This window comes from Bubalus bubalis, chromosome 11 (genome assembly GCF_019923935.1).
Source record: "Bubalus bubalis isolate 160015118507 breed Murrah chromosome 11, NDDB_SH_1, whole genome shotgun sequence".
Lineage (NCBI taxonomy): Eukaryota > Metazoa > Chordata > Mammalia > Artiodactyla > Bovidae > Bubalus > Bubalus bubalis.
The window spans coordinates 19,239,988-19,254,138 of NC_059167.1; the positions used below are offsets into that span (position 1 = coordinate 19,239,988).

The 14,151-nt window shown below is 51.3% G+C and overlaps 1 protein-coding gene across 15 annotated transcripts in view; it reads right to left on the minus strand.

Moving 5' to 3' along the window:
- Nucleotides 1-14,151, minus strand: part of RGS6 (regulator of G protein signaling 6) — a 639,493-nt gene that overhangs the window by 28,959 nt on the left and 596,383 nt on the right. For 9 of the 15 annotated variants that reach the window (XM_044924778.2, XM_044924776.2, XM_025295259.3 and 6 more), the window contains 2 exons: nucleotides 9,330-9,419; nucleotides 5,165-5,218 (listed from right to left, as the gene is read on the minus strand). In XM_044924778.2, the coding sequence (XP_044780713.2) occupies nucleotides 5,165-5,218; nucleotides 9,330-9,419 (144 nt within the window). The remainder of the gene's footprint in view (nucleotides 1-5,164; nucleotides 5,219-9,329; nucleotides 9,420-14,151) is intronic. The other 6 variants (XM_044924782.2, XM_044924781.2, XM_025295263.3 and 3 more) reach the window with 2 other exon arrangements.

The window sequence follows — 14,151 nt, forward strand, 5'->3', positions numbered from 1 at the left end:
ATAGAACGTCCTAGCTGCAAAGGGTCCTAGAGATGATTCAGTCCATGCCATTGTACACAGGACAAAACCAGGGCTCAGAGAGGGCTAGCGATGGGCCTGAGGTCACACTGCTAGCAGGCTGAGGCTGGAAGCAGGAGTCAACCTGGGCACGGCTCTGCAGAGTTTCCCAGAGTTCTAGGGGAAGTCCTCACTTCCTAGGAGAGACCAGTTCATGCATTCCCTCCCAAGCACAGCTGTGAAATTCACCTCCATCTCTAGGCAGACCCGGGTGTCACTGCTGCTCGATCACAGGGCTCTGAGATCCGATGGGAGCAGGCTGGCACTATATAGCCTGTGACCCTGACATCCCAACGGGGCCCAAGGACTGTGTGCAATCAAAAGCAACTCTAAAGATTTTTAGCCGACCGTTCCTTGTTGAAAGGATCTGTTCGACTGAGGTCAAGGCCCTCTAGGGGCTCTGCTGTCTAGGTGTTTGAGAGCTCATTTCAGCGGAGCCCAAGGCTCTGCCCTGACATGCTGAGGGGGAGGGGAAACAGCTTCCAGGTGGGAAGAAGGCACTGCTGTGTGTGGGTGGGTGGAGAGGGTGGGCTGATCACCCTGGCTGCCTGCCCTCTGCCTTGCCTGGAGGCCCTCAGCCTTCCACTTCCGGTTCAACACCTGGGCCTGGGGCTGGGGGTTTCTGCATGCAGAGCTGCCCAGAAGGTGGGGGGAGGTTATTCTCAAGAGCTTTTCCTTGGCTTCGGGGCGGGGCGGGGGGAAAGGGAGATGGAAGGCGGGTGACAGCTGGCTCCTAGGGCTTCCTGGTCTCCATCTGACTTCCCCGCTGCATTCCTTGGCAGGCAGGACTGAAATGCTTGTCATGGAGATGCCTCTTGGTGCATGCCAAGGCTCCCTCAGCTCCCGGCCCTTGCTGAAGGAGCACCTTGGCAAAGACCAACTGTGATGTTTTCTTAGGAGAAGGATGAACACCTGGTTCTCATCTCTGCTGTCCTCTGAGACCTCCAGCAACAGCTGTTCCTTTGTCCATCTTGGGAGCCTGAGGCTACAGCCGATGAGGCTCTCAAGAGGACAGTTGGGGCTTCAGCTGAGCGCCCAGGCAAAGGTGTCCAGGGAGGCTGATGCCACCGTCCCTTGGGGCTGCCACTTCTCCTAAGTTAAGTGCTGTTCCTTGTACAAAGATGCGGAGGACTTTTTCTATCTTCTCTGCCTCAGAGTTCCTCCTCTGGAGTTCTCACCAGATGGCTTCAGCCACCACCTGAAGAGGGATAATCCACTTGCTGCTGTTGAGTCTTGGCTAATGGCCCTTTGCTACTTCTTGCCTTCCTCCCACACATCCTTCTGTCCTCTGTGTCAGAGTTGGCCCTTACTTTGCAGTAGACCGTGAAGGAATGAGCACGCCCAAGAGAGAGCAGTGGAATGGACAGTCTTTCCCCTCTGGCCCCCTTCACACCCTCGAGGTCACCTGTTGACTGCAAAACCAGGGAGATGGCAGAGAATGGCAGGCTGGTTGGTCCTGAGCAGTGCGAAGTGGTCTTCAGTTAGAGAAGACCCTCCTCTCCCCAGGCAGCAATGCCTGGGACTTCCAACCAGAGAGTCTGAAGAGGAGATGGAAGGCAATGCAAACACAATCTACAGAAGCTTCCTATTGTGGCTTTCATATTTTATAGCCACTGTGTAAGGACGCTTCCCAATGCACAGAGCTGGAGGAAAGAGGCTCCGTTCATCTGATCTGAGGCCATGTCTGAGCACCCCCCACCCCCTCGCTTTAAGAACCTGCTATGTCACAGCTCTTCCTGGGCCCAGGGCTCTTGTGACCAGGGCCACCCTGTATGATGGTGTGAGTCATCTACTGTACAAGGGCAGATGAGGGTTGAGAAGGGGCTGAAATCCAGCTGCACTTTGCTTGGCCAGCTGGGCATCTGTGGGGTTGGGCCCATCAGAAGGATCCTGTTTTCTGCTCTGGATAAAGATGCACTACGGGCTGGCTGCACCATGCCATGGACTTTGAGTGATATTTGCTTCTGAACTTGGGCTGGCCCTATCAAAAAGCAGGCCTTTATGCAAGCTCTATGGCTCTGGGTGGCCAAAGTACACGGTGCCTTGGCACAGCATAACCCCTATTTGCTACTTGCTACCCCAGTTCTGCATGACTCAGAATGAAGCTTCCATTAAAAGGAGTCATGTGAAAAACAATGCCTCTGCTGGGGATCGTAAGGCTCCTTCTGCACTCAAACTAGCATGGCTCCAGCAGCTTCTATGAACCATACTGAACTCCCTTCTAGGATCCCATGTCAAAGGGGGCCTCAGTGGCCTTCCACAGATAATCCCTCCATATCAGGATATAGGAGTCTTAGAACAATTTGCTTTCTCCAAATGTTTCTCCTTTACTAAGAAAAGAAAGAGCACTGCATGGGAGAAATGTTGGACCCAGATTCAGTCTTGATAAGAAGTTAGCCGACCAAGATAATGAACGATCTGGATCAACATTTCCTGTCACCGGTTAGTCCCGAATGGCAGCTGGCCTCACATCCCTGGTCCAAGGACTGCTCAGCTTCACTCCCTCGTTTCCCATGACGTGGATGGTCTTTCTTCACGTATTTCCCAGAACCATTATTGCTCTTGTTCTAGCCTTTCATTGGGTTTTATAGTTCACAGTATACAGAAGATGAAATATTCATGTAGACCTTCTTTCAAAGAAATCAAGCACTTAATGTATATTAGATCCAGAAAATGGCTATCAAATTGTAAGACATATTGGCTGACTGGTTAATTTTGTTTGATTAGAATACTGGGCTGTGAAAACCACATTCTTGAGTTCAAGCCTCAAGTATTCTGAGAGTTGCTACCGCTCTAGAGCTGTGGGTCATTTCCTCAAACTCAGCCTCATCTGGTTACCCGAAGTGGTGTTATCCCAAGATCACAAGGAGGATGGATGGATCGAAACAAGTCCATCTATATTTCTACTACTGGAAACAAAAAATCAGAATGCACGACCCTTTAGAGTCTTTATAGAAAAATAACAGGCAACCTAGGAATGTTTTGGTTTGGAAGGTTGGGCTTTCTCTCATATAGATTCGAAAAATCTCAGGAGCTTAGGAGATTTTTCTCCTTCAGCTGGCCCTGAAAACATCTCTCTAAGTTCTCCCAGGTGTACACTTCAAATGCTTGGAAGGTGTCTGGTGCTTTCTCATTCCAAACACTTTGTTAACAGACCTTGGAGAACCACTGAACCAACACCACTTCTGGGAAGAAGGGACATCAATAAATGCTCCTCGCGGAGCTGCATCGAGATCATGTTTGCTCTCCCAACACCCACTTCTCATGAAAAGCAGCCTAGCGAGATCTGGATGCCTCATCTGAGGACCAGGCTTCTTCTCACAGCCTCAGCCCACGTGGTCAACCTGAAGGGCCTGCCCAGGGTTGCAGGAGTTTTGCTTTCTCCATAATATACTCTGGACTTGTCAACAAAATCCCTGACCATTCTCCACTTGCAGCCTCCAGGCCTCAGAAGAGAGGGAGCAATGAGTTCCCATCACTCTCTATCAGCCATTAGGGGTAGAGGGACTCTCACAGCCTTGCCTCCAACAGCCCATGGCAACTTCTTGGTGCGTGAAGCTGTGTGGCTGCGGCAAACCAGCCATGAAGACAGACAGGGGATCACAGGCCTGACATTCTGCAAGCTCTGATTTCTCATGAGGAAAGACCATAGAGAGAGAAGACCAAAGAAGAGATGGGATGAGCACCCATATTGTAATTGCCACCTACTTGAGTTGCTGTGAAGCTGACATCTAGCAAATTCAAAACTCTGTTTAAATTTGGTTAAGATGCATCTAGCTATGCCAGGTAAACGACCAGGTTGCTGTCCACCCAGAATTCTTAGAATTTATGTTAAAAGGATAAAATAAAGATACTAATCACACAGTAGTCAGGTTTACAAGGACTCTCCCCTGCAACAGAGGGAGGAAAAAGGCAAGTTAGCATCAGTGGGTTTCTATGCTTTGGGAAGCGAAATTTGACAAATTCTATGCATGGGATGCTGGCTCCTGGCTGCTCGCTGGTTCCATGTGAACAGTGCAAGTTGGGCTGCAGGAGCTCAGTAGCTGGTTTCAGGAAAGAAGGGGACTGGCTACTTCCCGTAGGGACTGGCTAAGCCCTATACCTCAGTCTTACAGAATATGTGTGCATGCTCTCGCTTCAGTCGTGTCTGACTCTTTGTGACCCCATGGACTGTAGCCCGCCAAGCTCCTCTGTCCATGGGATTCTCTAGGCAAGAATACTGGAGTGGGTTGCCATGCCTTCCTCCAGGGGATCTTTCCAAGCCAGGGATGGAACCTGCCAATGCCTCTTGCATTGGTAGGCGAGTTCTTTACCACTAGAGCCACCTGGGAAGCCCAATCTTACAGAGAACATTACAGAAAAAGGAGATGAGTCTGTGCTTGACTGCAGACCACAGTTCAGAATCTGCACCGGGCACCACGGGGATGACCTTCCCACCATGGCCATGCCACCCCTTGGCTACTGCCCTGTCACGCTATGCAAAGGAGGCTAACAAGGGGCTGTCAGGGACATGGGAACTCATGCAGAGGCCACCAACACACACATACACGCACACGCACACGCACACATGCCAGCTGGACCTCACCGCCAGAACCCATGCAGCACGGCCGCCTCCTGCACACGCAAAAGCCACCGGCACCGCGGCAGCAGCTCGCCTCCCGCACCCGCGTGGCTGCCAGAGTCCCAGAGGGAAATTTGGATTTTTTTTTTTTTTATGAGCTACAGTTCTGAGCCAATTTATTTCATGGTCCAGCTAGATGGCCTTCTCCCTGGGCTGCTGCAGAAGGTGCATCCACTAAGCAGCCCCAAGGGTGGGGCAGGGGTGGTCCTTCCTTCTCGAAGCCCCCTTGCACAGGAGAGCAAATGTTGGGCCAGGGGCTGGGGGTGGGGGGGGGCGGCGTGCACCCGTCTGCAGGGGGAGCTGCTGGGCCTTTTGTCTTTTGCAAACCGGTCCCTAGGAGAGAAGCCACCGACACTCACAGAAGACCATGGGTGGGTGTGCTGAGGGAAGAGCACTGGGCTCCCTCCCCTCCCGAAGGAAACGACAACCACCACCGAGAAAAACGGAAAGAAAGCCAAAAAACCAAAGAAAACCAGCTGAACTTACCACACTGCGAGTGAACTTTTCTAAGGAAGTTCTACGACCTTGCTCACTTTCTGGCTTTAGGGAAAAAAAAGATAGGGAGAAAAATACAGAAAAAAAAAAAATTCTTCAGATAACACATGGTTCCTAAACAGCAGCAGCGGCAGCTAATGAACCAAAACAAAAGCAAAACAGGGCGGAGGAAAAAAAAAAAACAAAAAAACAGGAAGAGAGAAGCAGCCAGAGCTGTATGCAGGAGTCAGTGGGAGAGACAGGAAACAGAAGCCCAGGAGAGATGGGGCTGCCTCCTCAGAGCAGCAAGGGGAGAGGGGTGTTTGCTTCTAGAAGAGTCATTCATCTTGCTTCTGGGCTGGAGTGGGAGCCACCGGGCTGGGAGCCGGGCCCTGGGGAACAGTTGGGCGATGCTGATCATTGCTTTCAACCAGCCAAGCCCCTATGCAGGGAACAACTGGGGGCCTCAACTGGGGACACAGTCCAGACCAGCTCCCAGGGCCAGTGGGGTGTTGGGGGGATGCTACTGAGATGTCAGGAAATGGCCGTGCACAAGGCGAGGTCATCAAGTCCTCCGTGAGTCTGGGTTAGGACTTTCTCTGAGATCTTCCAGCCAGAAAGTTTGCTAACTTATAGGACATCCTTGAGGCCCCCTAAGGACGCTCTTTCTGTATCCTGAGATTGAGGAGGCTCTCTCTGCCTATGTCTTTTGCAACCCCAGAGGTCTTGGGTCTCAGAAGGAGTATTCTGGACAGAAAATACTCTTCCGGTACCTGGGCAGGTGACTCCTTCCAAGGTTTACTCATAGCAGGCGGCAGACGACAGGCAGCTCAGGAGCCTCCTGGGGAGTCTCAGCTGAGGGCACCCCCTCCCTGCCACCCCCCCCCCCACAATACACAGAGAAGGAAGGGGGGCAAAGCCCTCATTACTCCCCAGACCAGGCAGCTCTCCTCTATGGATAAGGGGGCGTGGCATGTATTTGACCCTCTCCCCAAGTTTCCTGCTTTTCCAAGGTGGGAGGAATTACATCCCAAATACCTGTTAGTTTTTCCTAGAGCCCAGCTCCGGGGTCCCAAATCCAAGCCTGGGAAATCTGGAGAGTACACACACTCACATGGACACACACTCACAGACACACACTCTTACATGGACACCATACTCAGACACACAAAACACACACTCACAGACACATACACTCCCATGGACACACATACTCAGACACACACCCTCATACGCACACACACACTCACAGACACACACAGAGCAAATAATGGAAGTTAGAGAGCTGAAGAAGCAGCCAGGGGTCTGTGGGTCTGCAGGACGTGCTGGAAGCCGAGGGGGCAAAAGGCAGTCACTGCGTGTCACTGGGGACAAGGTCAGACGGCTTCCTTGCCATCATGTGCTATCCCCTAGGCTGGCTGCTGAAGACAGAGAGGATACTGCAGGAGGAGAATGCGACACGAACGACACACAGCAGCAGAGCCAGGTTGGTCTTTGTCCTTCAGACGCAGCACTGAAGGATATGTGCTGGGCTTGCCACCGTACCCAGTCTGCACTCGGGGATGGCAGCACTCAGCTTCAATCCAGTGGGCAACCTGGGGGCCATCCATGTGGCTCAAATCAGGCCGGTCCTAGGCCCCACAGCTGGAATTCTGTGCCTGTCCTTCTCATGCCCTGGCTATCGAGTGGCTACTCACAGAGAGGGACCATCAGCCTGACTCATTTGGCTTCCTCTGCCTTGCAGAGGCCCTTGGAGCTGCCCTGGAAAATCATACTTAAGCGTCCTGGCTATGCTTATTCCCTCAGTCGTGTCTGACTCTTTGAGACCCCATGGACTATAGCCTACCAGGCTCCTCTGTCCATGGGATTCTCCAGGCAAGAATACTGGAGTGGGATGCCATTTCTTCTCTAGGGGAATCTTCCTACCCCAGGGATTGAACCCAGGTCTCCCACGCTGCAGGTGGATTCTTTACCGTCTGAGCCACCAGGGAAGCTGGAGGGGTCCTGGGGGGGTCCTCAAATTGTCCTGGAGGGGTCTTCAAATTGTCCTGAGGGGTCCTCCAAGCCCAGCTCACCTGCCCCCTGAGGACTTGGCTCATCAGAATGACTAAGATAGTTGGATAGAGGATGGATTAGGGAGGAAGGATCGGCAGGCTGTGCCCCCACAGGGCATCAGGGGACTTTGTGAGCAGAAAAGTGAGGCCGCTTTACAGCCCACCTCTTAGCTGGGACTATGGCTCACATCCCTTCATGACCTGAACGTGTCGATCTCATGGTGAGCCCATCCCTGGCAACAGAAGACACTCTGGGTCTACCTGGAAGTGCCGAGCTACAACTCCAGTCCATGCCTGGAGCTCAGGGGGAAACAGAAGAAAAGGTAGGCTTGTCACTGTTTTTAGAAACATCTACCCCCTGAATATCAAAAGGGCATCGGCTTCGGCAAGAGCTTTCAGCCCCCAAGGACACCCCTTGAGCGGGCTGAGATGAAAATTCTAATAAATTTCATTGGTGACATGTCACAGGCAGGCCATCTGTTCCTGCCTCACTTGAGTGACCTCCTCTGTGAAGCTTTTCTTGTACAGGAGGACTTGAGGACCCAGGAACCTCAGTCCCACTCCTTGCGCAGGGGTGTTTTCCCTTTGCACTCAGACTCACAAGGAGACTGAATGGCCTCTGGCTTCTTCTGTGTGTGTGGACACACATGTGGACAGGCCCAGGTGACCCCAACTGCGGGAGCCCATGATTTCCCCACACTGGGATCGGTTCAGGGTCTTGAGCTGCAGGAAATAAGGAACGCTCACTTTGACCATCTCCCCTGAGATCTGGGCTGCCGATACTAAACATCTTCACCTTTCTTGAAAAACTGGGTATCAGAACCATTATTTGGGGGGATGTCAGCCCACTCTATCAGGGCCCCTCCACCTTCATCCTTCTGCTAGGGAGTGGCTGGAGGCTGGGCTTCACGTTGTCCATCAGAGGAGTGACATATGATGGAAAGGATGCAAGCCCAGAAAGCTGGGTCTCGGATACTCTGGGTGTCCCCCAAATCTACTTCTCTTTCTAAGACTCTCAGGGATGGCCTCAGGGCTACCCAAGAGCTCTCCTAGTCTAGGGAGTGACATGGTTACCAGCCATGTACATAGACAGGCTCCCAGCCCATGATGTCACAGCACACAGAAAGAGGGGCTGCATGACTGAGAGAGGCCGCTGGACAGTGTGTCGCTGGACAATCACAGGCTAGGGGACTGCCACCGGGAGGCTGAGAGGGAGAAGAAAGGGATGCACGTGGTCTTAAGCAGCGAGGCACGCGAGTCCTGGAGTTTGGCGTGAGGAGAGCCACACTGAACCCCCTGTGGACCTCAGATCAGACCCGCAAAGTGCAGAGTGTTCACTGGCACACGAACCATGAGCCAACCCCCTACCTTCCCCTTCCCTCACTCCCTGTCCTTCCAGCTCTGCCTTCCCTCCTCCCAGAAATCCAGCCACATTCATTCCTGTTCCAGTCACCCCTCACTGCCTGCATGCTGGGGGGGTGTCCCTGCACCCCCAAATCTAGATCCCGAGGGCTGCAGGGAACCAAGACTTCATTCAGAGTGGAGGAGCTAGGATGCCATTTCTTCTTGGTTAAAAGAAAAGGCAAATGCTCTGGGACAGGTGGCAGATGGGAGAGAGGAAAGGGCAACAACCCCAGGCAGGATTTCTGGTGCCCCATCGCCCCGGAAGAACTCTAAGCCTTTCTATGCAGAGGGGGCTGCTGCAATCCTTGCCTCACACTCATCTTTGCGTGCTGATGAGGGCAGGAAATTCTGTGGGAGGGGGCTGGACCCGGCAGTGGTTTTCTCAGGGGTTCGCTGATGTCACAGCGAACCAGCCCTCTGCTCCTGGGCTGAGCCGCAGGGGCCGCTTAGGTGGTCACTCCCTCCACCATGGGCAGATAGGCAGATGGAGATGCTGGGTACTGGGAGAGAGGAGGTCACACCCTGGACCTCAGCAGGATGGGCCGGGGTGGTAATAATCCTAATTGTCTTCTATTGGAGTGGAAGCAGGGACAGAAGGGAAAGAAGAAAAGGGAAAAGAAAGAAAACCCAAGGGATGGTATTCTCACGTCACACCAGCAGCAAGCAGCAGGCAAAGGTCAATAGAGCTAAGAAAGGCAAGGCTGCCCTTCCAGGGATACCTTCTTCCTGGCCAGCAGCAAGTCCTGGTAAGCATTGGACCGGAGGAAGCGGGCGTAGCTGTCACTCTTCATCAGCTTGTAGATGTGCTCCTGGGGAGGTGGGAGACGGGAAGACATAAGAAAGAACTGTCACCCAACACTAAAGGGAATTGCAACCCAACCGGCCACTGTTAGGAAAGAAACAGCCCAAAGTATGCTGGTGTGAACTTGGAAAAATAGGTAACATGCTTGCTTCGTTGTTTCTCCTCCCCGCCCCCCGACTCAGAAAACATCAACTAAAACCTATTTTCTTTCTCAGCGTTAAAAGATCCTTGAAGATCATGTCCCAGAAGCTTTGTAATAGGGCCTTGGTGCCACATTGAGATGCGCTGTTGCTTAATGATTAAAACCACAGGCACAGCGATGAGAAGGAAGGAACTACCGATGATCCAACCACTTGGATGAATCCCAAAGGAATTATCACGAATGAAAAAAAAAAAAAAAAAGCCCCAGAAGGTTTACACACTATATGATTCCATTGATGTGACATTCTCAAAGTGACAAATTGTAGAAACAGACAACAGATGAGTGGTTGCCAGATTTCAGGGATGGGAGAGGGGCAGGAGGGGCGGGAGGTGCGGTTATAACAGACAACAGGAAGGGTTCTTTGGTGAAAGGCCAGTTCTGTATCTTGACACATCTTACACATGTGATAGAGTTGTATAGAACCACACACACACACACACACACGTACATGTGAGTACAAGAAAAATTGGGAAATCTGATAAACTCAGGGGATGTAGCAATATCAACATCATGGCCATGATACTGTACTATGGTTTTTGCAGATGTTACTGTTAGGAGAACCTGGGTAAATGGTGTGTCTCTATAGTATTTCTTATAAGTGCTTGTGAGTCTAAAAGTATCTCAAAAAGATTAACTAAAAAAAGTAGTCCACAGGCAATGATGCAATTGGGTCAGTTAATGCACATCAGGGCTGCCATCCCATCCTGGAAGAGTGCTCTTAGAGCCAGGTCATGGGGTCTTGTGGGCAAATATGCCAGAGGCTGGGGCATGGTGCCCTCCTGGGCTCTGAGAGCCATTACATTCTGGCCATGGCAATGGATTTTACCCTTGACTTTTAGCTAATTCCTGTAGCCTCGTGATCCCTTTCTAATACATCTGTCCTCATTAAGGACAGGGAAAGCCAGGTTCATTACAAGAGGGAGCTTATTGATTGAAAAAGGGTTATTTAGCAGTTGAAATGTAAGGTAGCACAGCTGCATGGGAAAGCCTGGTTGTCCCAAGAGAGGACCTGTTAAAAGGAGGGTGGGCTTTCCCTAGAGAGGGTGGGATCGTTAGGCGGGGAAGCATCTTCTCTGATGCACACTCCTGTCCATCCCGTGAAGCTGGATAAGGGCCCCAAGGCTTGGAGGAATGGAGAGCTGGCCAGTGAAGAGGATGCTCCATGGAAAGGCTGGACTTGTCATTAATGACCTCTTCCTCGGGTATTCTTCCCAGGGGATGGGTGAGGTAGAGACCTTTCCTCAGTTGGGGGTACCCTGTAGAGGTACCTGGCCATTTTTGAGATGCTGGTACATCCCAGAGGAAGCTGGGTTACATCCAGGGCTTGCTAAAACCCTCTCCCTACCCATCTCAAAAGAAAGTGAAGGCATGGACTTCCCTGATGGTCCAGTGGTTAAGAATCCACCTGCCAATACAGGGGACACTGGTTTGATCCCTGTTGCAGGAAGATTCCATATGCTGCAGGGCAAGTAATACTATGCACCACAACTGTTGAAGCCCACACAACAGAGAATACTGTGCTCTGCAGTGAGAGAAGCCACCCCAAGGGAAACCAGCCTGTCTCAGTAGACAGTACTCCGCACTCACAATTAGAGAAAGCCCATGTGCAGCAAATAAGACCCAGCACAGCCAAAAAAACAAAACAAAACAAAAAAACAAAACCAGAAAGAAAGTGAAGGCAGAAAGCAACCATCAACTTGGTGCCATGTGGGTCCCTCTCTGGCCATCTTACGTGGGACCACACATGGACCTGTTTGGGCACCAGCTTCATTCTTGCACAGATGATCCCATATTTACAAAAGCAGGGTGCAGCACTCCTCATGGGAATGGGACCACTGCAAGGAGCCAAGAGAAACGAAGCACTGGCTTCGATCTGAATCTGCTTTGATGATTCAGATACGTTCTGAGTTAATAAGCTTCATGAGAACATGTGTTGGTGAGTGTTTTCCTGCAAATTTCAGACAAAAATCCAGCCCACGCTAGTTTAAGTTCCTTGTGGGAACAATGTGTTTTTAATCTCTTTTATGTGCATAGCGTCCAGTATGGGGTTAAATGTTAGCGGAATTTATGCGGCTTTTTGGTTCACCAAAATACTGGTCTGAGCCTGCAAATGCTGAGCAAGTTTACAGGCTCCATACTTGTTTTGGTTTAGGATCAGTTTCTGCTCTCTGTATGGAAGGAGACAGAGGATCACATTCAACTCAGAGGAGGTCCCTATGTGGGCATCTTAATTCAGCCCTAATTGTCTCAAAGCCCAGACCTAGAGACATCAGGGTCTTTGCATTTGTTGTCTCTTCAAAGTGGCCTAACATTTACATCTAAGGTATGAATGGAGAAGACTCTGGAGAGTCCCTTGGACTGCAATGGAATCAAACCAGTCAATCCTAAAGGAAATCAACCCTGAATATTCATTGGAAGGACTGATGCTGAAGCTCCAATACTTTGGCCACCTGATATGGAAGACACAATTCATTACAAGAGACCCTGATGCTAGGAAAGATTGATGGCAGGAGGAGAAGGGGGTGACAGAGGATGAGATGGTTGGATGGCATTATTTACTCAATAGACATCAGTTGGAGCAAACTCCGGGAGATGGTGAAGGACAGGGAAGCCTGGTATGCTGCAGTCCATGGGCTCCCGGAGTGGGACACGACTGAGCAGTTCAACAACAAGGTACAGATGCTAACCCAGAGCAAAAATGGCTCACGGTCTCCTTCTTCTTGTCTCAGGCATGGCTTATGTCTGGCCAGCAGAGCCAGGTGGCTCCTGAGTCATCTGGAGAGGCCTGTCCCTCAGGCCTGGACCTTCTCCAAACCCCTCTCCAAGGCCACAGCCCCCTGCTTGATGCTCTGATTTGTCACAAGAATCGAAATGCCCAGGAATATCTCACAAAATTCCCCCTTCTGCCCCAAGAGGAGTAAGGAAACCTCTCCTAGACCAACCCTTCTGGCCTTGAGAACAAATTTCACCCCCAATCCAGCTAATTCCTCCAACTCATCATAGGCAAGAAAAGTCATTGAAAGAAAGAATTTGTCAACTGAGAAAGAACAGAATAAAGCAGATGACTCAGTATTTGTTCCCCAAAATATTTGTTGAGCATTTCCTAGGTGCCTGGCATTGTGTCAGACACTGAGATCACAGCATGATCGAGACAAAAGAGGTCCTTATTGTCATAAAACTTGGATTTCATTGCACAAGGGTGTGCGTGACTAATTGAGCTAAGGGCTACAGGGAAGAAGTTCAGGTTCAAGGTGCTGTGAATGGGTAAAATTGAAGATGAATTCCCTGCCAGAGGTGGGGAATGCTGGTCCAACAACCAGGAAGAGCCTCGTCATGGCAGGAAGAGCTAAGGAGGCGGGAAGTGTCTCCCAGTTCCTGGTCTGGTCAACCAGAGAAAGAAGGATGATCCAGGGCTGAGGAGGAAGGCGCAGCAGACAGTGGTCCCCTCTTCGGTGGCGGGGGTCAACGTGGGTCAGAGGGACAGTTTGGGCTCTGCTCTTGTCCTAATGTCACATGGCATCTTGACAATTTGTTCCCAAGGCCATAGCCAAGGCAGGGACCGTGTGGGAAGACAGTAAAGAGAACATGGCCTGTTGGAGGTGGGCTGCACGAGGTGGTCTCACTCTGCCAACCCTATGGCTAGCTCTTGGCCATCACGATGACCATCTCAAATTGCCCCGTGAGGGAACAACCACAAAACAACCACAGCAGGTTGAAGTCATGGTCTGAGCAAAATGGAATCGAAGACTCAGATCCCTCAGGCCCCCTACTGTGGCTTCAGGCCCCTCTGGCTGGGGCCTCCCTCCCCACAGTCTATGGATCCAGGACTCTCCTCTGCCCTCCTCTCCTCCCCCAAGCAAAGAAGCGGAGAAGCGGAGCCTTTGCTGTACCCACTTATGGAATTCCGTTCCTTCCTCCTCGCCAGCTTTTTCTAAGAAACACAAAGACAGTAAACAGGGGGTGGGGGAACGCAGCGCTGAGGTTTTTTTTCTGGGAATAAGAACTAAGATAGGACTCAGGGTCTTTGGCCGGTTCCCAGATGCAATGAGTTTATCACTGCCAGGGACAGCAAGTGTACAAAGCTCTTGGCAGTGACCCCGACTGATTTATGAGGGGTTCTGGTTTGTTTCCCCTGCTTTGCAGACAACCAGTCTTAAGGAAAATGTATATCCAGGATCTGCTAAGAGCAGGGGAGCTGCTGGCAAAACCAGTGAACCCCCACCCAGAGAATTCCCAAGGGGCCGGAGAGAAAGAAGTTTGCATTTCTCTTCTTTGCTTTTTCTTGTCTTATTTTCCTCCCTTCCTCCCTCCCTCCTCCCCTTCCTCTCTGCCCCTTTATTTGTCCTTCCTTTCTTCCTTCTTCCCTCCTTAGACCCCTCCCTTGTTCCCTCTGTCTAAAAAAAGAGATGATTGAGTTAACTAGGAACATGCAGAACTACCAGGGTCCACATCCGCCTTCCTGCCATGTAGGGAGGCACCTGCTCCAGACGGGGGGAGGCTCAGTCTCACTGGTAGAGAAACTGATGTTCTAAGGCCC